Here is a 21,564-nt window from a genome sequence, read left to right on the forward strand (position 1 = left end):
ATTTTAAATATTATAGACAAATTCTTGCAATTAATAATTTTGGATTTGACTTTCTTATGAGTATCCTAGTAGAATCGTCAGCTGTCCCATCCAGCCTCTTGACTTCTACAACTAGGAAGAGGTAATGGAAATAATAAAATTTCACCGTGTTCCTAAAATTCAGAGTCATCTTTATGCTTTTGCATACAAAACATTGAACATACACTTTATGCCTAATATATATAATTTTGATCTTTGAAGCAAGTTTTGCAAGTTTGAGAGTCGATTAGCGATGAAATGAGATATTAATATCTCATTCACTCATTAATAATACAAACTAATTTATATGTATAGTTGTTTAAATAATTATTTATTAAAGGACTAAAGTTATATTTCTTAATTTTATATCTAACAAAATTATTTTGCTCTTACATATATCCTTATATGATTAAGAAATCAACACTTAAGTAGTAATAAAATGAAAATTCTTAAGTGTTTGATTTACATGATGGGAAATAAATTACAGGATTTGCCATTTAATTCGCTTTTATAACGCTGCTTGATTCCAGTATGGTTGGTCGGTCACAAGATTTTAATTTAGTCCATCTAAATGACTTAACAAAAATAAATCTCTGAAATAAAGCAAAGCAACATTGGCTATATTCTTAACATGAGAAGTAAAAAATGTAACATTTCAGGTATTTAAACAATTCCAAGCAAACACTGCAATAAGTATGACGCACATCTGTTGTTTCATAAAGGAGGTGTACCATAATTGGTTGAAAAAATATATTTAAGTTAAAATTTTAATAACAAATATTCTTCTAACCAATCACAAGCCGTGACAAATCGAATGATACATTTTTTAGGACTGAAGATTCTCACCCCAAAGGTTCTAAATCGCAAAAATCCGTCTACATTGGTTAGCAAAATATTTCAAAAGCCTAAGGACAGTTAAATAATTACGGATAAAATATACTTTCACAAACTACTACATGCTATTTGACACACCTTGGTCCCTTAACAACTTCTGTCCTACGAATACTTACTCACACAGAATCAATTCACCAAACAAAAGAAGTTTTTCTTTTTCCAATCGGGAAACAATCAAGAATCTAAACATGGCCTTCTCCCAACAAGGTTTTTTCATACACACAAATCCAAAATTAAACTGGAGACCACATGTTTTGGGGAAGCCTTTCTACTTCACATGAATATGGTTTTAGAATGATGATAGAAATATTTGAAAATAATTTCATTCAAAAACAATCAAACAAATACTACAAATGCCAAAAATTTCCCTCAGACAAAACACAATTCTGAAAAAACCCAGTAACGGCTTAAAAAAGAAGGGAGGGGGAATGTTTAATGTACACTCTTAACAAAATTTTACGAGAAAATGACCAAATAATTAGAGAAAATCATAAGGTAGCAACAAACCATGGTGACACTTCCACATAAGCTTACATGGTAAGTATTTTGTAGCTGAAGATAAGGAAAATAACAGCAGAAACAGGAACATTTTCTCAGCCCCTGCCACTGAAGGCAAAATTAAACTGACTTCAGGACCAATAAATGGTGTTTATTCAGAATTGAGCTATCTGCTGTTTAATAGACTGTAGTAACTTCAACTTGGACTCACAGATGGCAGAAAATTCCACCAATACTTTAAGCTTCCCAGTCGTTATTTTCCGGGCAACATCAGCAGGACTCCAAGACTTAAGTGATTGGGAGATATGATCACCAAGCTCCACATCATTCATAGAGGAAATAAAAGTCTCTAAAATGTGAAAGACCTTCCCAGGCCCATTATTCGGTCCATCCTTCCGAAGAAGAAAAAGAATGTTCTCCAAACTCTCTTCTTCGGGTCTTTTGTTCCATTTACTTAGCCATTCAATAACCTGCTCTAACACATTAGACAAATGCTGTACAGAATCTGTGATTGCATGAGCCAGATTTGAGCTAGACTGATAAACTGATTCACTTTTCTTTTTCTTTTTACCAGATGGAAGGCAGGACCTCAGACAGGACTGGATTACAAGTCCATGCCACGCCAAAGGTTCCGTAACTAACTGCATAAGAAGTTGAAAGTCACTCCAAGGAGAGCACAGTTGGAACTCTATGGACCTAACCTTCTCTAAAATATACTTCTCCAGCAAAGAATCTAAGATATTCCAAATATGAGGCCTAAATCCATTTCTATCTGGCTGCACAAGTTCATGGGAGCTCAATTTCCATGCATTCAAGAAAACAGTGAAATTTAACCAGTCTATCAAGTTGGAGCCAGAAACCTGCAACAGTTTATTGAAGATAAGGATCGATTTTGGAGTTGAAACCCAAAAAAAAAAATCCGGGACAAAATCTGCTGTCCAGAAGTGTGTGCAACTCTATGTGCCACATAATCTGATTGGTTAAAAAATCATGAAGTTGTTAGGTGTTTCAATTATAATTTTAAAATGTTTTTTTACCAATCAGATAATGTGGCACTCACTCGTGGGACAAGAGATTTTAACTGGAAGTTTTCACGAAAATATCGAAAACATAACACAACCTAAAAGTAGCTTCATGCCTTCAACACTAAGTTATCAGGTGCAGTTGTTCAAGAAAAGGCCTCTCAAATTATTTTATTGTGAAAAACAAAACGCCCCTAAAGTACAAACCTGTAGTTCTTAAAATTGTTTAATTCTTTAACTACAGAAACTGTACAGTTGTCAACCCACACCTCTTTCCTATCTCCTTCTACATCATCACATCTTGGGTGGAAGTATAATTTCCGGTATTAAAATAAAGAATATATTCCCAATTCACTTTTGAGTTCTGAAGATGCCATACTTATATCAATTTAGCTCTCCATTAAAAAAAATATTCATGACATTTTTTGTATTTGTGTGAGCATAACATACTAACATCAATACTGATTAGTCTCTATTTCATGGCTCTCATCAACATATTTTAATAATAATAATAATAGCATAAAACTTTAAGCAATCATACCACAGAAGATCTTCCACCGCTAGACAAGCCCATGACCACTTCTATTGCATCACTAAGAGAATAACCCAGAAATTGTGCATAGCGCTCAAGCAATAATTTCATCTCTGAAAAGACATCTGGTGTAACCGAACCATTGACCTTGCCATGCTCCTTGATTGATGATGAAGCACATTGAATAGAAAGATAGATCATCCGTGGAAGTAAGGATTTCTTTTCAATGTCTCTCTGCAAATTTGTCCCCCTTTCTTTCGTCTACATCCGTTGCCAAACCATGCAATAAAAGAAATAGAGATTAGTTATGCTTAAACAAGGATTATAAACCAGCGACAAATTATTAAGGACAGGTTTTACCTACCAATACTTCTCTGGGACAATAAGAAATCCCTTCAAATGGCCCTGAAACAAAAGTCAACTACCGATTAAGTTTAACATGATTATCAACAAAATTCATTGCAATGCAATGCCAAACTATAATCTGAAGTCTGAACCATGACATCTGGAAATGAAAATAGTGCCTTTCTGATCCACACCAGATGTAAGAACGCCAGTTCAATTATTTCCAAATTTATTAGATATTTGCAAACCCATCCACCATCAATCAAAACCAACCAATCCCATTCCCCATCCACTCTGTCCAATTACTCTGGAACTAAAACGGTTCATCAGATACTTGCTCAAACTCATTCATTGTAACTTTGAAAATAAGGTTGTTTAATGATAGGGCAGCAGTTACTACACTCACTGCTGAAATACTGAGCAAGCCTTTTCTGTATATTCTTGTATTTTGGAATATTTGATTCGGCTAAAGGTACAAGGGCTTTGTAGTGTAAGTGGTCTCAAATTCAATACTCATTAATCATTTCACATGACAAGAAGCATTTTCAGCACAAGATGTGATAGTAGAGACCTGTGCTTTGTCCTGTTTTAAGGAAAAACTTACGCTGCTATTTTAAATGATTTGCAAAAAAGATACGAGGAAGCGTCACATATGCCAAAGGATTTTTGGTTGAGAGAACAATGTTAAGGAACAATATAGACTATCAGGTCAAATGATTTGTAAACAACATAAAAGGCAGCATCACATTTGTCATCACTTGACTTTAAGGTCAAAAGCCAATTTAAAATTTATTTTACCTTTGTCACATACTTGAAGGATATGTATACTTTCAACATATTGACGCTAAATATTAATAAACAGAAGATGCATTGTTTCTAAACTAGAAATATGATTGAAAAACAAACCTAAAAGATAATTTTTCTCTGATGTTGGTGTCCACCAGGGCCGTGACTCCAAGTCTTCATTGAAGGTTAAAGACTTCGACCCAATCTCATTAGACAGCTCAAGGAAGTGAATCCCACACTTCAAGCTTTGAAGGATGCCCTAAGAAATTATAGACTTGTTAAACAAACTATAATAGTTACTAAGAGAGGTGATTACCTATGGCTATAACAAATTTTGAAGGCATGGATCACCTCTTGTTGTTCAATGTTATCTGCATTATGCTTCAGCTGTAAAATGGGCAATTCAACCCGTGCCACTAAATACTGACTAGAGTGTTGCAACCGCTCTTTAAATTGGACGAATTCAATTACCTGGAATATAACATAAATTTATGCTTCAACTCAAGCACAGTGCTGACATTACATTAGAATTGACAAGAACAAAATAATGATATTATATTGCATTGTGTATGTCTTATATGTAACATGAGCAGTAGCATCTCAATCAACCTATGCAGCAGATGGATTATTCATGTTATAAGTATGTAATAAGAATACTACAACAAAACATGCTCAAATCCCCACTTAACTTCAAAAAAAGTTCAGGAGTAATCAATACGTTAATTAACAAGGCAATTCCTTCAATGCTTTTGACGAAAGGAACCATATTAGACCATTAAAATTCTCACAAAATGTATCAATCCTTGCATCTCAAAACTAGATAATTAATCGCTCGCTATCGCGCCGAGATCACAGAAAAGCAGAGTATTTCGTCCCTTCCACACAACAGTACGGCCAATCGCAGAGTGGAAGGCTATCACACCCATCATGGCATATTTTGAGCCAAAATAACAGTGGAATTGCAGACTTAACATCCGCTTCTTTTTTAAACTTAAACCTTACTTTTTTATGCCGGAAAAGACTAATTTGCCATTACTATAAACACATGAGAAGTCTATTTTGTCCTAACTAATAACACATGAGTGGCCCTTTTTAATGTTCTGTCATTTTTCACATTGCTTCTTCTAAAATAGCTTCTGAAGCCCTAATACCTGCACATTTCAAACATTGATGGATCAAAACAGAGCCAAGACCAAACCTCAGGCAATTTCTGGGCACATCGATCTAACTCCGTTTCTTCCCCTCACTTCTATATAGTCACTCAACCTTGCTTCCGGCATGTGTCTTTAATTTGGAGTATTTTATTATTTGAGCATTTACATGCATAGGGTGTGAATTATTTCTTTACGTTTTCATTTTGCTGTAGCGGCTATCCAGAGGGTGAGCCTCGACGCAACAGTAAGGTTGTTTGCCTTGCGACCTAGATGTCATTAGAGTTCAAACCCTGGAAATAACCGCTTCGCTTGCGAGGGTAAGGTTGTGTACATCAACCTTCTCAAAACCCACTAGGTGAGAGTCTCATGCATTGGGCCACCTTTTTTGTAGCAGCAATCCTGCAGTGCTTTATATGCCTAGCCACTATCCTGGATTGAGTAGCTAGCATGAAATGTTATGGAGGATGAAATTCAACCTCAAAAAGAGTTCTGATGATATTTTTTTGTGATTTGGGATGGGGAGCTCAGAGGGCCTGATGGTCACTGGAGAAACTAAACATTGATTAACTAGCCAGTATGCATGGAGCAACCTTCAAAAGAAAAGTCTCTCAAAACAACAAAAACTGAAGTACGTACTTTGGAGTAATTTCTATGGCGATATGCAAGAAATGTTAAATCTGCAGATTCTCTGAAGTGATCATCCATGAACTTCAGGTAATCCTTTAGCAGACTGTTTAACTCAGTCCAAAGTGGAGATACCAACATCTGAGGTAAAATGTGGTGCAAAACACTTTCCATCAAGATATTCTTGATATCAAGTGATTTATACCTGGAGAGAAGGAAAATATGATTTACATAAGATAGTGGCAACAAATTGTCTAAGGATCACAAATGCATAAACAAATAATCAGGCATGTTATAGACATTAAGGTGGCTTTCTCTGAAATCTGAAAATAATGTAAAGTTAATGAATTGAACTATCATACCATTCATATGACACTGAAAGAGCACCAAAGTGGCAATACAAGTGCAACAGCAAGATCTTGAACTGTGATACATGTCTGCAAAGAAAAAGAAATGCAGGAGTTGTTTCAGAGAAGAACAAGTTCCAGTCACAAGTTGATAAACATTTAACTCAAGATCTTCTAGTTTGAAAGAAATCATCTAACAATACAAAGCAGCGTTAAAAGTAAATAAAACAAGAAAAAAACCCATTCATCTATGCAAAAGATAGAAGAACAAGGCTTCTTACATTCAACCAACTAACTAAAACTTAAAATTCATTTATGGAGAAAATAAATTCTTAGTTAATATATTTTAGTTGTGATGGAAGTAGCATAACTACAAAATGAGAAGGAAGTAGCATAATATGGAGTAATATAAGAAATACATAAGCTTTACTGTGTTCATCGAACTCAAACGTTTTCAAATAATGCCATGAAAGTTGGAAATTGCAACATGCATAGGTACATACGTGAAAAGCCACCATATACCCACACTCCCACGGCTAACCTTTATAGCAATATACCCTAATACTTCTAATAATAGACATAAGACAAATAGAAAAGTCCTAACTCCTAATTCATAACAAAATCTTCTGAATAAAAATTAGAAATATATTCTTCGTACTCCAAAAAGTACACTAATTTGAGAGAAAAATCTAACAATGTCAACAGAATATCAAAATATAAATGATAAAGATAAGATCTTCAAAAGTTTTTTCAAAATATTATCTTAATACTGTATAATAAAGTTGATATTCTCAAAAAGCAGATTCTAAAATGTGTTAGCTTACAAATGCATTATTTAATACTACTATATATTCGTACTCCAAAAAGTACACTAATTTGAGAGAAAAATCTAACAATGTCAACAGAATATCAAAATATAAATGATAAAGATAAGATCTTTAAAAGTTTTTTCAAAATATTATCTTACTACCGTATAATAAAGTTGCTATTCTCAAAAAGCAGATTCTAAAATGTGTTAGCTCACAAATGCATTATTTAATACTACTGTATATAACCTATGAAGGCACAACCACAAAAACCATACACCAGATGCACCAAATGATAGACCAAGACCTACACAGGTCCAATGCTATCCTTCCTCTAAACATAACGCATTTTCATGGGAGATTCCAAGATATAATGCAAAATAATTATTCCTCACCTTCGAATTGCCAAGCCGAACTCCAAAACCATAATTGCCTCTACCAAATAGCCGACATTCTTAGTACGCCAGAATAACTATATCAATAATATCACATGATGTTAAAAGTGGTCAGAGCATTGTATAAGTTGCAGAAATTTTAAAAAATAAACTGCAATGAATTTCTAAGCACAATCATGTTTAGCAACGTCACTTACATGTAACACGTGAGAACCAGGCACAAATTTAAATCAGAAGGAGAATTAAATGGTAAAGTAACAAAAAGGTCATATTTGGCTTAATATTTTGACAATAAAACAAATTCCCTTGATGGAACTCTCTTAACCACTTATTACCTTCTTTTTTTAGAGAGAACATATCATGAAATTAAAGACTAACGTATTTTCTTAAATTCGAATAAAATAGACTTTCAAAGGAAGGACCATTGCTTCATTACATTTTCTAGGGAACATCATTAGTAGTAGATATAGCAACACTACAGTCAACTCATAAACAGAATTTAAATACTGGAAAACACAATTGGTTCAAGCATATGAGCCCAAAGATCACTTCCTGCCAAATCCTTGAATTTTAGTAGTAGAAAAAATAGGCTTAAATATGGTTTTAGTCCCCATAAAGTATGGGTCTTTTGATTTGATCCCTATAAAAAATAGTTTTTGTTAAAATCCATGTAAACTCAACGATTTTGATTATAGTCCATGTCGTTAGTTGGTAGTATGTTGGGAGTTTATCAAAAGACCCCTACTTTTTATATGGGCTAAAATATTTAAGCCAAAGCAATATTATTACCTGACAACAGGCAGTGAAATATAGCTGCTACTTTGGTAAGCATTAACTTCACATTATTTTAGAATTCATTGTCAGAGGGTGGTGGGTGAAGCAGAGCCTCCCCCTCCCTCTCCCCACTCTGGGATCCTTACTTACATTATAACGCATATGGTGTTCTCTGACTGCAGAGAACCTCATAGGGACTACCTCAACGGTAATGAAAACTCATGAAATGCCTCTAAAAGATAGTGACCTTAAGAGAATAAAATTAGTGAAGAACAGCAAAGGATAACATATCCACCTAAATAGAAAACAAAAATCACAAAAGCCATAACCAAAATTGACACATCAACTTCTCATCAAAAACTGAATTTGACAGATTAATCACTCTTCATATTCATCATTGAAAATCCTCTCCAGTAAAAAATATAATTCTTGGTAGGTCTCTTTCCCCTCCCACCCACACCCACACCCACCAAAAAAGAGATGGATATAATCCATCCAGAAGAACAGCAATATCGGTCAACAATTTGCAGATCCATATGTCGGCCGGGGGAAAAAGAAAACAAGCATAGAGAATTTCTTCAAATGGCTTTACCAATGTGTAAGAACAAAGACAAAATAAATATGGCATACCTGAACCAACACATTGCATGTCACAGAAAGCAGCTCCTCACCATGCATGCCCTCCTGTGGATCCAAGTCTTTTGATAATGGGAGGTTTTTGCAATACATTTCAGACATTTGAGCACAAGAGAGCTCGAGATCTAGGAGAAGTTCAGAAGAGCTTGTATTAATTGCATTAAAACTCAATATTACAGCTCAGACTTTGACCTATAAGTCACAAGATCTCATATCTGGAGAAGTTTTTTTCTCCCTTTTCCAAAGAGAAAAAGATATATGAATGAAATAATGGGAATACATTTAAAATACGTGCTATTTTGGTAGCGGAATAAATATATTGTATCAACCATCAAAGGGGGGCATAGCTATGGCTATGAAATATTGATTTAATTGAAAATATAAACAAATCTGGAGGTGTATTATTATCCAATATAGACTAATAATAACAATTTTATGTTTTATATCTTAAAACAGATAAGATCTGATAGACTGAATAAGGCATGTCAAACATCAATTTTATACAAGATGTCATTAAGAAAAAGGCCTATGGGCTTGTTGACCAAGCAGAGGCAGTTCAGCACTGTGCTGAAATCATAATGAAAAATTAATTAAAAAATGCAGGCAACAATGATCAAATTACTAAAATTTGGTTATAGACAACATAATACTGTGCCAAAGACTAACTTCCCTAAAAACTTAATCCACTACTTGGACACTGAGGCATGGTGTATATTGCTAAAAAGGCAGAACATAAAATTTCTAGGAAAAGAAGTAAACATGGAACAAATGATATGCCTTCATATGCATAAGACCCACCATCTATAGAAGACTTGAACATGCCCCCAAGCAATAATTGTTGAAGTTTGAAAAGGCTTATAGACAGCCCAAGTGTCTTGATTGGTGGAGTTGATAAAGCTTCACTGCTTTTCATTAACTTCCCCAAGAGCTCTGCCTTCTTATCAGCAGTGAAGACTTCAACAAACATCTCAACATCGGGAGTAAAGCAGGCCAAGTGACCAAACCTATGAAGTATGAAATTAAATAGAACTCTTAATCAACAAAATGCAAAGCTGTACTTTTACAAGCACACTTTAGATATGAGAGAAACCAGTTTCCCAAAAAATTAATATATAGCCAACCTAGAGTTGTAAAGCAAACCATATACAAGCAAGAGAATTGGCATAGAACTCAAACATCTTGAAACATAAAACTAATATGGTCAAAAGAAGCAATAATAAACAGTATACTTGCATTTATTAAACAAACAATAGTATGCCCTGAAATAGCAATAGCGTAACTGGTAATAAACAAGTCTCATACTTCTAATACATATAATCATAATTAATGCCAAGACTGCAAACAACAGTCACCGGATCTGAGAATCCATAAACCAAGATTTAAAATCGATCAACATCCCCCCCCCCCTCCCCATTTCCATTAGTTAAAGTTTAGAGTGAATATCCACTTTGGTCCTTGTAAATTTTCACATGTACCAATTTTATCCCCAGAAAAACTAAAAATCCAAACTAATACTCAAACATTGCGAATGTGAGTCAAAATAGCTCCTGCTAGGGGTCACACAAATTTTTGAAGGATTAAAATAGGTCTTCATTCGAAATTTTATTCCACCAACCCCACAAAGCACACTACATGCATGGTGTTTAATAAGAAAATTGAGGAAACAATAAACTATAAAAATGAAAGTTCAGTGTAATGAGCTACCTGCAAAAATATTGCACAATGTTATCCATTAAGTTGTCATCATTCCCCTTTCCACGTAAATGCTTTCTTCTTTCAATTTCTATAGTTGCCAGGTATGGACACCTTATCATGTTGTTAGCCGAATCTGCTTGTAACTTCTGGATAAAATCTGATGCAATTGATATTCGACTGTCGAACTGCACTCATATTGTAGTTCATACATGTATGAATCTCCATGCAAATAGTAAAAGGCCCTTTGATGCATAAATAAGTTATAAACACAGACCAGCAAAGGGTAAACATTCACCTGTTCATCTGTCAAGTGTGAGACCTTGCAATTGATAAATTTTGGGGGATGCACTGGATCATTAACTGCCTCATCAGACCAAATGCTTCCATCTTCAAGCAAACAGCCTAGATAATGAAGGAAACACTCCCAGTCATCTGGACTGCCAAGTTAAGAAACAAAATCAACAGTAATAAAAGCTGGTTAACACGAGTTAGTATAAAAAGACACATGAAAGAGAAAATTATGAATTAGTTTAAGTCAGGAACAAACTTCTTAAAACCACTTTATAAACTTAGTTGGTAACAACACAGTAGAAATCTTGCACCAATGCGAATGAAGGAGCAAACTTAAAAAGATCACCCTGGCAATAAGGTAGATATATACATACACATGTATAACAGAAAACAAGTAGAAATCTTGTATGATTCACAGACAATGAGAAAATAAGAGGTCAGCTAGCTGCCAGCAGTCAGACTCTGGGACTTGTAAAGCCCAGGTATCATAGGTATTAAGCAACCCCCCTCCATGTATTCCCGCTCCAGTTCACAGGCAAAGACTTGAGTGAATATAAAAGTCTAGCACATTACCAATATACAAGCCCAATAGAGTTACAATGAAATAGGAGCCAAGAACAGCTTTAGCCATAAAAGCTTACTCCAAATCTCAGTTTTGAGCATGTCACGCATCACATTCGGCAGATACACAATACTACTAACAACAACCGAGCCTTAGACCCACTAGGTGGGGTTGGCTACACAATACCATTTTTATAAAAAACAACTAGCACCAGTTACCAATCTAAGATTTTCAAATGTTGAGTATATCTAAACAGAGTCAGCATCCAGATCATACCATGACTCCAGAATCTTGTGAAAGATATCAGTAGCAGCAGCATAATCATCTGCCTGAGCAAGAAGTCTCCCCTGTCAACTTAAAGTGAAAGTACACAGGTTGGTGAGAAAAGCCAAAGAAGAGATGAGAATAATGCTCCAAGTTTTGTTATTTTTAAGAAAATATAATAATATTAGTAGCAAAGAATAAATACAAGGGTGAAGGAGGGGAATAGAAAAATACACAACCAATAGTCCAATAATGAAGGGAAAAAAGCATTAACATAATAAAAGAAAAATAGATTTCCAATAACTCTGAATATTAATCAAGGAAAAACCCTGAAACAAAACATGTGAAAAGCTCCATAGAGAAGCTGTAGAACAATCCTATCACAAAGAAATCTTGCTTGTTCTTAATTGTTATCATTTTTTGGTGACTTCTTGATATTTGTCTCCAAAGAATCAGAAATACTGTTTCTACTGGTGTGCTTTCCAGTAAATCATATTCCTATTCTCTATCTATAAAGTGAAATTCAAAGCTCCCACTGAAGTCAAGTCTACTTTATAGGAGTAATTAAAAAAAGGGTGGCTCAGTACACGAGGCTCCCACTTATAGTATGGTTTGCGGCTAGGTAATCCGTTGCCAATAGCAGAGTATAGCAGTCGACCCAAAAAACATTTTAGTGGGATAGCGAGTGGCGGGATGACCACTACAGCTAATGGAAAAAATACACTAAAATACTAAAATGGGGTGACAGTGGAGGTTGAGATGATGCCATGGTTGTGAAGAAGTGGGTATGTGAGAATGGAAGCGAGGGGAAAAAGCTTTGCCCTAGAAATGTGTATGTGGGAGGTTGAGATTTGAGTGAGTGGCCAAAACTGCAGAGCTCATTCAGTAGCCATAAAGAGGGAAAGAAGAGGACGACAGTTCCACTTTGGTCCTTGTAAATTTTCACATGTACCAATTTTATCCCCAGAAAAACTAAAAATCCAAACTAATACTCAAACATTGCGAATGTGAGTCAAAATAGCTCCTGCTAGGGGTCACACAAATTTTTGAAGGATTAAAATAGGTCTTCATTCGAAATTTTATTCCACCAACCCCACAAAGCACACTACATGCATGGTGTTTAATAAGAAAATTGAGGAAACAATAAACTATAAAAATGAAAGTTCAGTGTAATGAGCTACCTGCAAAAATATTGCACAATGTTATCCATTAAGTTGTCATCATTCCCCTTTCCACGTAAATGCTTTCTTCTTTCAATTTCTATAGTTGCCAGGTATGGACACCTTATCATGTTGTTAGCCGAATCTGCTTGTAACTTCTGGATAAAATCTGATGCAATTGATATTCGACTGTCGAACTGCACTCATATTGTAGTTCATACATGTATGAATCTCCATGCAAATAGTAAAAGGCCCTTTGATGCATAAATAAGTTATAAACACAGACCAGCAAAGGGTAAACATTCACCTGTTCATCTGTCAAGTGTGAGACCTTGCAATTGATAAATTTTGGGGGATGCACTGGATCATTAACTGCCTCATCAGACCAAATGCTTCCATCTTCAAGCAAACAGCCTAGATAATGAAGGAAACACTCCCAGTCATCTGGACTGCCAAGTTAAGAAACAAAATCAACAGTAATAAAAGCTGGTTAACACGAGTTAGTATAAAAAGACACATGAAAGAGAAAATTATGAATTAGTTTAAGTCAGGAACAAACTTCTTAAAACCACTTTATAAACTTAGTTGGTAACAACACAGTAGAAATCTTGCACCAATGCGAATGAAGGAGCAAACTTAAAAAGATCACCCTGGCAATAAGGTAGATATATACATACACATGTATAACAGAAAACAAGTAGAAATCTTGTATGATTCACAGACAATGAGAAAATAAGAGGTCAGCTAGCTGCCAGCAGTCAGACTCTGGGACTTGTAAAGCCCAGGTATCATAGGTATTAAGCAACCCCCCTCCATGTATTCCCGCTCCAGTTCACAGGCAAAGACTTGAGTGAATATAAAAGTCTAGCACATTACCAATATACAAGCCCAATAGAGTTACAATGAAATAGGAGCCAAGAACAGCTTTAGCCATAAAAGCTTACTCCAAATCTCAGTTTTGAGCATGTCACGCATCACATTCGGCAGATACACAATACTACTAACAACAACCGAGCCTTAGACCCACTAGGTGGGGTTGGCTACACAATACCATTTTTATAAAAAACAACTAGCACCAGTTACCAATCTAAGATTTTCAAATGTTGAGTATATCTAAACAGAGTCAGCATCCAGATCATACCATGACTCCAGAATCTTGTGAAAGATATCAGTAGCAGCAGCATAATCATCTGCCTGAGCAAGAAGTCTCCCCTGTCAACTTAAAGTGAAAGTACACAGGTTGGTGAGAAAAGCCAAAGAAGAGATGAGAATAATGCTCCAAGTTTTGTTATTTTTAAGAAAATATAATAATATTAGTAGCAAAGAATAAATACAAGGGTGAAGGAGGGGAATAGAAAAATACACAACCAATAGTCCAATAATGAAGGGAAAAAAGCATTAACATAATAAAAGAAAAATAGATTTCCAATAACTCTGAATATTAATCAAGGAAAAACCCTGAAACAAAACATGTGAAAAGCTCCATAGAGAAGCTGTAGAACAATCCTATCACAAAGAAATCTTGCTTGTTCTTAATTGTTATCATTTTTTGGTGACTTCTTGATATTTGTCTCCAAAGAATCAGAAATACTGTTTCTACTGGTGTGCTTTCCAGTAAATCATATTCCTATTCTCTATCTATAAAGTGAAATTCAAAGCTCCCACTGAAGTCAAGTCTACTTTATAGGAGTAATTAAAAAAAGGGTGGCTCAGTACACGAGGCTCCCACTTATAGTATGGTTTGCGGCTAGGTAATCCGTTGCCAATAGCAGAGTATAGCAGTCGACCCAAAAAACATTTTAGTGGGATAGCGAGTGGCGGGATGACCACTACAGCTAATGGAAAAAATACACTAAAATACTAAAATGGGGTGACAGTGGAGGTTGAGATGATGCCATGGTTGTGAAGAAGTGGGTATGTGAGAATGGAAGCGAGGGGAAAAAGCTTTGCCCTAGAAATGTGTATGTGGGAGGTTGAGATTTGAGTGAGTGGCCAAAACTGCAGAGCTCATTCAGTAGCCATAAAGAGGGAAAGAAGAGGACGACAGTTCCACATATTTTAAAGTTACTGCTGCAGAGTGTTTTATTTTAGGGTTTCACCCACATGCCTAATTTTTTTGCATTTACTGCTCACGTGTTTATAGTTTATATAAGAGGGAGGGGTAAATTACCCAAAACCCCCTAAAAACAAGCCACATTAAAAAATAAGGGCCAAAAGGACCTTTCCCCTTTAAAATTAGGGTTTCACGCATACCCTTGTTGGAGCGGGTTCTTAAACCACGATTTGGCCCGTGAATATGCTGATCTTTGACCTGCGACAGGCACAACCGCCATCCACGCCGCTACACGCCCTTCTGTCAGGTGGAAGGGCTGGAAACCACCGTGATGCCACTATCACAGTGCGAAAGCATGCTATTGACTACTTAGGTTTGGGGAGGGTAGATGTACACAGCCTTACCCCACAAGCGGAGAGGCTATTTTCAGACTTTATAGGATTAATTCTAATGTCATTTTTCTGCTTTGTACCTCAAAAACAGTTTTGTCCTCTGATAAGTGTGTGACAAGACTCATTATTTCAGAAACTGCTGCACATTTATTTTTAGACTCCTTGAAAAATATACTCTAAATGGTGCACCGCAGATCAAAAATGATGTGGTTCAGTACATATTTTAACTTATTCTCATTTCTTAGAAGGCCTTTGAAAAAAGATAGCTTCAAAAGATCTATGTTCACACACTATATCCTTAAAATGCTGCACGGAATGGAGCATTTCTGCTAACCCAGGACTTTTTGGTATAGTTTCCACCACATCAACCATTGAACAACATGCTCCTGAAAAACCAATCTACCCCCATTTACTACTCAAAACAAATAATATACAAAACCCAGAAGTTAGAAAGAAGATACAGAACAGGAAGAAAACTATTTAGGTTACCTGTATCCGTAGCTTATCAACTTCAGTCATAAAAAGTGATCCCAATTTCCCAGAGAGAAGTTCCAAAGCATCCCCAAACTTGGCTTGTCGTTCCAATACGGAAATGTAGACCATAAGAGCTGCAACAAATTTTGGAAATTTAGAAACATGGTTTGTTTAATACACAACATGGTCTTTTGGTTCATTATTGATAAGAAATAAATAAGTAAATCACCTTCAGGCTCATGCAAGCTATGTGAAGCAACCTGTTTCTTGAGTAAGCCTTCAGCTAAAAGTAAAAGCTTATTTCCTCCATTGCCACAAAGTACCTATTAGGATGGAGTCCAGTTCAGGTACTATAAAATAATTCAGTATAATATGTTTATAAAGAACTATTATATGCCCTAGATCCCACTAGGTAGAAGCCTTGTGAACTAGGCCACCCTTTCTTATTCTATGAAGCCCACTATTGATAATTTAACATATCTTAAGAAAAATAGAAACAATGTTACGAGAATGAACTATTGCTGAAAATTTCACTGAACAAGGTTTGTACAAGATGTTGGTCAGTCATGTTTTAAAGCAAAGTCACAAATAAGTAGTAAAAAGGAGTTCGATTCTTGAAAGATTTTAATGTTACCCATCAAAATATTGACATACACTACAACTTCCTGAACTAAAGGACATGTCTTTGCAATAATTAAATCTAATTGATGACATAAATGGTTATAGCTTCAAGGCCTTTTAATAATAAATTCTAGGCAACATCTACACAACTGTATCACCATTTCACCAAATAGTAATGCTCTAGGTTCTTTGCCAAACACATTATAGCCTTGAGTGCATATACTTATATGGCTTTACTATGAAGGGGGCAAAAACTTCCCAAACCTTAAACCAGAGTACCAGACCAGACTATTGATCTTCTTCTTCGCTTTTGTGACCAATGGATCTTCAGAGCAATCTGAACTGCATACAAAACATTTTCTTGAAACATGTTTGGGATAGGGTCACTCTTTTGGCATCCCTTTAGTGCTCTTCCAATGGGTCCTTTTGTGCAGTTTCTATGGTAGACACTAGAAACGCCTGAGGGATTGGCATGCTTTATTGCATAGCTCTATCTCTTAGTCTTAACTGTTTCTATTTTTTCCTTGTAGGGATGTCGTATCCTCTTCTTTTATACTATTCTCTTTTTATTTAATATACTTCTTTTATTATAAAGAATATATATTCTTAAAACTATATTCTTTTCTTAAAATGTTAAGAATATATATTCTTAAAATTTCACAAATTAGAAATTTTATGTAGTACTTCTTCATACTCTTTCCTAGTCTTGCATTTTCTTTGTACAATCATGCACTAGGCAGTAAAGAGTACTTTCATATCTCAAGCCTAGTAAAAAGGGTGGCCCATTCCACGAAGCTCACACCTGGTGGGATCTGGGGAGGGTAGGTAGTACGCAGTCTTATCCCTGCAAGCGAAGAGGTTGTTTCCTGAATTTGAACTCATGAACCTCTAGATCAGAAGGCAAGCAACCTTACCGTTGCACCAAGGCTCACCCTATCTTAAACCTAGTATAAATTGAAATTTATAAATATTTTATTCTCACAACTTAGACCAGAAAATGGGGAGAAAGCAAAATGAAAGATATCCAAGAACCACAATAATGCTCATTCTGAACTGAAACAAATCAATCAAAATGAAAAAATCTTAGCCCAGCACCCCCACCCAAACTAAAAAGAAGCCAACATACTACTTGCAGTCTCCATGATGTTCTAAATATACTTCACTTTCTTGTATCTATCTAGCATATCATGACGATCACATTCAAATCATGTTCCCTACTTCGCTTACAAGCTGTAGTCAGTGCGAAACAAACACTTAACAACAATATAAGTTGTTGATGGAGAGGTAAGGAAAGAAGCAGAAGCATTATAAAATGGGGGAAGGAAAAACCTGTAATTGGATGCTACAAACTGCCCAAAGCAGAAATCTTTCTTCTCCAACAAGCTTATACATTTTGATAGCTGTCTGCCAATCACAAAAAGGAATGAATAAAGTTTAGAGAGAGAAAAGTGATTCATTTACACTAGTGTAAGTCAAAGGCTTCTTACACCACTGAATAATTTTCACTGGATAAGTTTCTTATAAAACCAGCCGTCCGATTTTAAACACCTATCATAATACTTGTGATATATAGTTTCACATCAACACAAATTTATTTAGTACTTCATTGATCTAGACAATGATAAACATCATATATGAAAGTAAGAGCTATTTGATTACATTTTTACTGATTCTCATATTTTCCAAAATTTGAGACATGTGGCCTAGATGATAGTTAGTTATACTTCAACAGTTAGGTTGATAAATTATTTTGTACAAAAACTTTTTGGATGGTGTAAAAGTGTTAAGTCTATGACAGTGCTAAACATGTGTGTGCATAAAAACAAATAGATAAACACAAATACACCCACAGACACAAATGGCAAACCTGCTGTTGCTTCACAAATGAGTACTCCCGCACGTAGCAGTTAAATAGCCCCATCATTAGCTCCAAATTATTAGGGAATTTACCACAAGCATGTTCATAACAGCTGGTAGCCAAATCCACTGATCAAGTAAACAAACTTCAGTCACCAAACTATACGCACAATACAAGCCATTTACAACATTTGACAATATCACACCCCAACAAGCAATGAAGCAAAATAATAATAAAATAATAGTAACAATAATAATCTTGGTTGTTAAACTCGCTGTATAAGCTCGCACTTTTTGGCAAACTTGTACAAGTTCAAGTAATCTCTAATAAAATTGGTAAACTCTACAGTCTACTAACGAGTTTAAGAGCCTACATTTACACATGGATTTGGCCTCGAATGTAAGTTTTTCTTGTTGTTTTTTGGATATACTTCGATTGAATCATCCATATGTTTCATTATTTATTGTATTTATAAAACTAATTTTTATCAGACTGCAAAATAGACTAAGAGATCTACTAATATACAATCATATAACAGTTTGGTCAAATATTAGTTACCTATACTTATTATTTTATTTTATTTGGTATGAAGTTAAATGTTGTATAACACGCAGGACATGGATACAACTTAACACCAACACGAGAATTCAGCAAAAAATGTTCAAAATATGTTAACTGTGTCCAAAACTGTCTAACAGAGATATGTGTCTGTTGTGGTGAGACAGACACAGCAACTATTGTGAACTCCCTGTTCATATGGATTACTCTTATTTAAGAGTCAATGATTATTAACCCATGAACCATGGATGACATGTTAACAGCGTAAGAAAAACTTTACACTGTTAGTGTGTGTATATATATATATATATATAAACTCAATTTAGATAAGAAAAATCATACAAAAGTTTACTGGTTAGGTTCATCTTGTTTAAAGAGTTACACTCGCTATCCTTCCTCGAGAATGCGATGACAGATAAACAAGCCAAAACTTAAGGGAGATAAATGCAATTCCCATAATGATAATGATAATTACGATAACAATAAAGAAAATAAAAGCACTTACAGTGATCCAATCGCTGAAACACTAACTGCAGCGTACTAAGCGTAAGATCATCCATCAACAGCGAATCATTCGCATACAGAAGCTCCTTCGCCTTCAGTGAAACTGACAACGATTCCTCAGGCTTCCCCATTCGTTCTAAAACGAGAGCTTTCAGAGCCTAATCACACAAAATCAAAACTATTATGAGCAACATGAAATTCGATACATAAAAAGAAACGAATCATTTCGAAAACCAGGGTTCTTATTACGAGAGCGTAAGGGGAATTGGGGTGTTTGGAGAGGAGCGTGGTGACGTGCTTGAAAGCGTTCTTGAACTGGCGTGAATCAACAGCGTCCCATATGGGGCGAACACGGCGTTCTGGAATGCCTCCGGCTAAGCCGAACTTGGACGCCATTGAAAATTTGGAATCGAGAGATTAGGGTTTGGTGCAATGAGAGTGAGTGAAGAGATAGAGTGACGATGAAGTTTGAAGATGAAAGAGAAAGGGTAGAAAGGGGAAACTATAAAATTAGAACTGGGCTTGGAGTGGCCGAAGTGTAAATGAACTTTTTGTAACAAAGTTTGACTAAAACATTCAAACTATGTTTATGTTTTTTTTTAATTAAAACCAAAATGGTTTTTTAACCGAATTAAACATTTGGCTTTTTTTTTATTATTTGGAAAATAAGAAGTTTTATATTACTATACCAATATTTTATGTAACAATTTTTATATAAAATAAATTATACTTATCTCCTGAGTTTTTTGGGAAGTTACACAAATTATTCATTTCATTTTCAAACTTACATAAATCATCCATACCTATACATAAATCTTCATAGAATCTCCTAAATTCTTGGAAAGGAATCTCCAATTTTCTTGGATCTTCTACATCTTTGTCTTTTGTTCCTTCTTTCTTTTCTCCATCATGTCGTGCACAAATCATGCTATTCCCTGGAAATGTTTGATTGGGGCGAACAATGCTCCAATACTTCTGCACAAGGAACCAATGAAGGTCAATCATGTGGATCAACCACAGGGAGGGAAAAAAATCCTTCATTCAAGCTCTAAATAATACTCCTGACATAGTTCCTTCTCAGATACCTGAGCCTTGCCTCAAGGGGGATGCCATAGCCATCAAAATCCCTGAATCAGACTATCAAGAAGGTTTAATCCGTTGTAAAACTCATCTTCACGGGAGAATCATCTTCTCTAAAGGAGACACTCCATTGAAGTTTACAGATCTGAAGAGTAAGCTTACCACTATGTGGAATATGGTTGGAAAATGGTCGATGATTTCTCTGGGTAAAGGGTTCTATGATTTTTCATTCTCATCCTTGGAGGACATGAGGAAAATATGCTCTGTTGGCTCCTGGAGCTTGAAACCAGGTTTCTTAAAGCTGTTCTTATGGACACCTGATTTCAATCCCAACCTCCAAAAATTATCCCACACTCAATGTTGGATCCGCATTAACAACCTCCCCCAAGAATATTGGAGTCCAAGGATAATATACTCCATTGCTGGTGGCATAAGCACTCCAATATCTTTGGATATGGCAACGAGTAACAGATCCTTTGGTCACTTCGCAAAGGTGCTCGTGGAAATTGACCTCAAAGCAAAGCTCCCAGATCAAATTTTGGTAGAACGGGAGGGGTTTGCTTTTTTTGTCAACATTGACTACGAGAATCATCCAGATTTTTGCAATGAATGTATGGCAATCGGGCAAAATATTTCTAACTGTCGAAGAGGTAAGCATACAGTTGAGAAGACTGTAAAGTCAAACATAAAGAAAAAAGTGGGGGAAGTAGGGGCCACCTTGCCTGAAATGCCCAAAAATCACTTGCTGGAACAGAACTTGGCAGCTAAGACAGTTCTAGAAACATCCAATGTTGATGTAGCAAACATGGTTGAGAGGAAAAATGATCTAATCATCAATTTGGAAATTGATAACACAGAGGAGATCAACCTGGATGATATGGAGAAATTGGAGGTTAACACACATTCTAGAGGAGATGGCCTAAAGGGGAAGGGGTCAAAATTGACTCATTTAGAAGAGGATTATCTTTCGGAGGATGAAGAGCTCTCCTTGTCAACTAATGATAACATGATTGTGCAAGAAACAACTAAAATTGCTAATCAAGAGGTGGCCCAAGACATAAGACTAGTTGGGAGACTTTGGGCTGATCAAAGTGAAGTTGAGGAGGAAAGGGATGATTACCCCCCGGTTATATCAAAGGCTCAAAAGAAAAAAATGAAAATGAGGAGCAATAAGCAATAGGTGCACCAAACCCGAAGGGGATGATACCTCAAGTCTAACAA

The 21,564-nt window shown here is 35.6% G+C and overlaps 1 protein-coding gene across 1 annotated transcript; it reads right to left on the reverse strand.

The window, feature by feature from the left end:
- Nucleotides 1–1,264: 1,264 nt before the first annotated feature.
- On the reverse strand, nt 1,265–19,802 carry LOC109342015 (N-alpha-acetyltransferase 25, NatB auxiliary subunit). The gene is made up of 19 exons (XM_019579970.1): nt 19,513–19,802; nt 19,265–19,421; nt 18,211–18,329; nt 17,673–17,747; nt 15,952–16,045; nt 15,738–15,856; nt 13,945–14,015; nt 13,111–13,252; nt 12,825–13,000; nt 9,630–9,835; nt 8,826–8,956; nt 7,422–7,498; nt 6,236–6,310; nt 5,886–6,078; nt 4,447–4,566; nt 4,216–4,354; nt 3,329–3,369; nt 2,974–3,225; nt 1,265–2,270 (listed from the first exon to the last, which is right to left on the reverse strand). Exons 1-19 carry the CDS (start codon nt 19,657–19,659, stop codon nt 1,566–1,568), a joined length of 3,039 nt encoding a protein of 1,012 aa, XP_019435515.1. The 5' UTR covers nt 19,660–19,802; the 3' UTR covers nt 1,265–1,565.
- Between the last annotated feature and the right edge of the window lie 1,762 nt (nt 19,803–21,564).

The sequence above is a fragment of the Lupinus angustifolius genome, unplaced genomic scaffold, assembly GCF_001865875.1.
Source record: "Lupinus angustifolius cultivar Tanjil unplaced genomic scaffold, LupAngTanjil_v1.0 Scaffold_48_99, whole genome shotgun sequence".
NCBI classification, from domain to species: domain Eukaryota; kingdom Viridiplantae; phylum Streptophyta; class Magnoliopsida; order Fabales; family Fabaceae; genus Lupinus; species Lupinus angustifolius.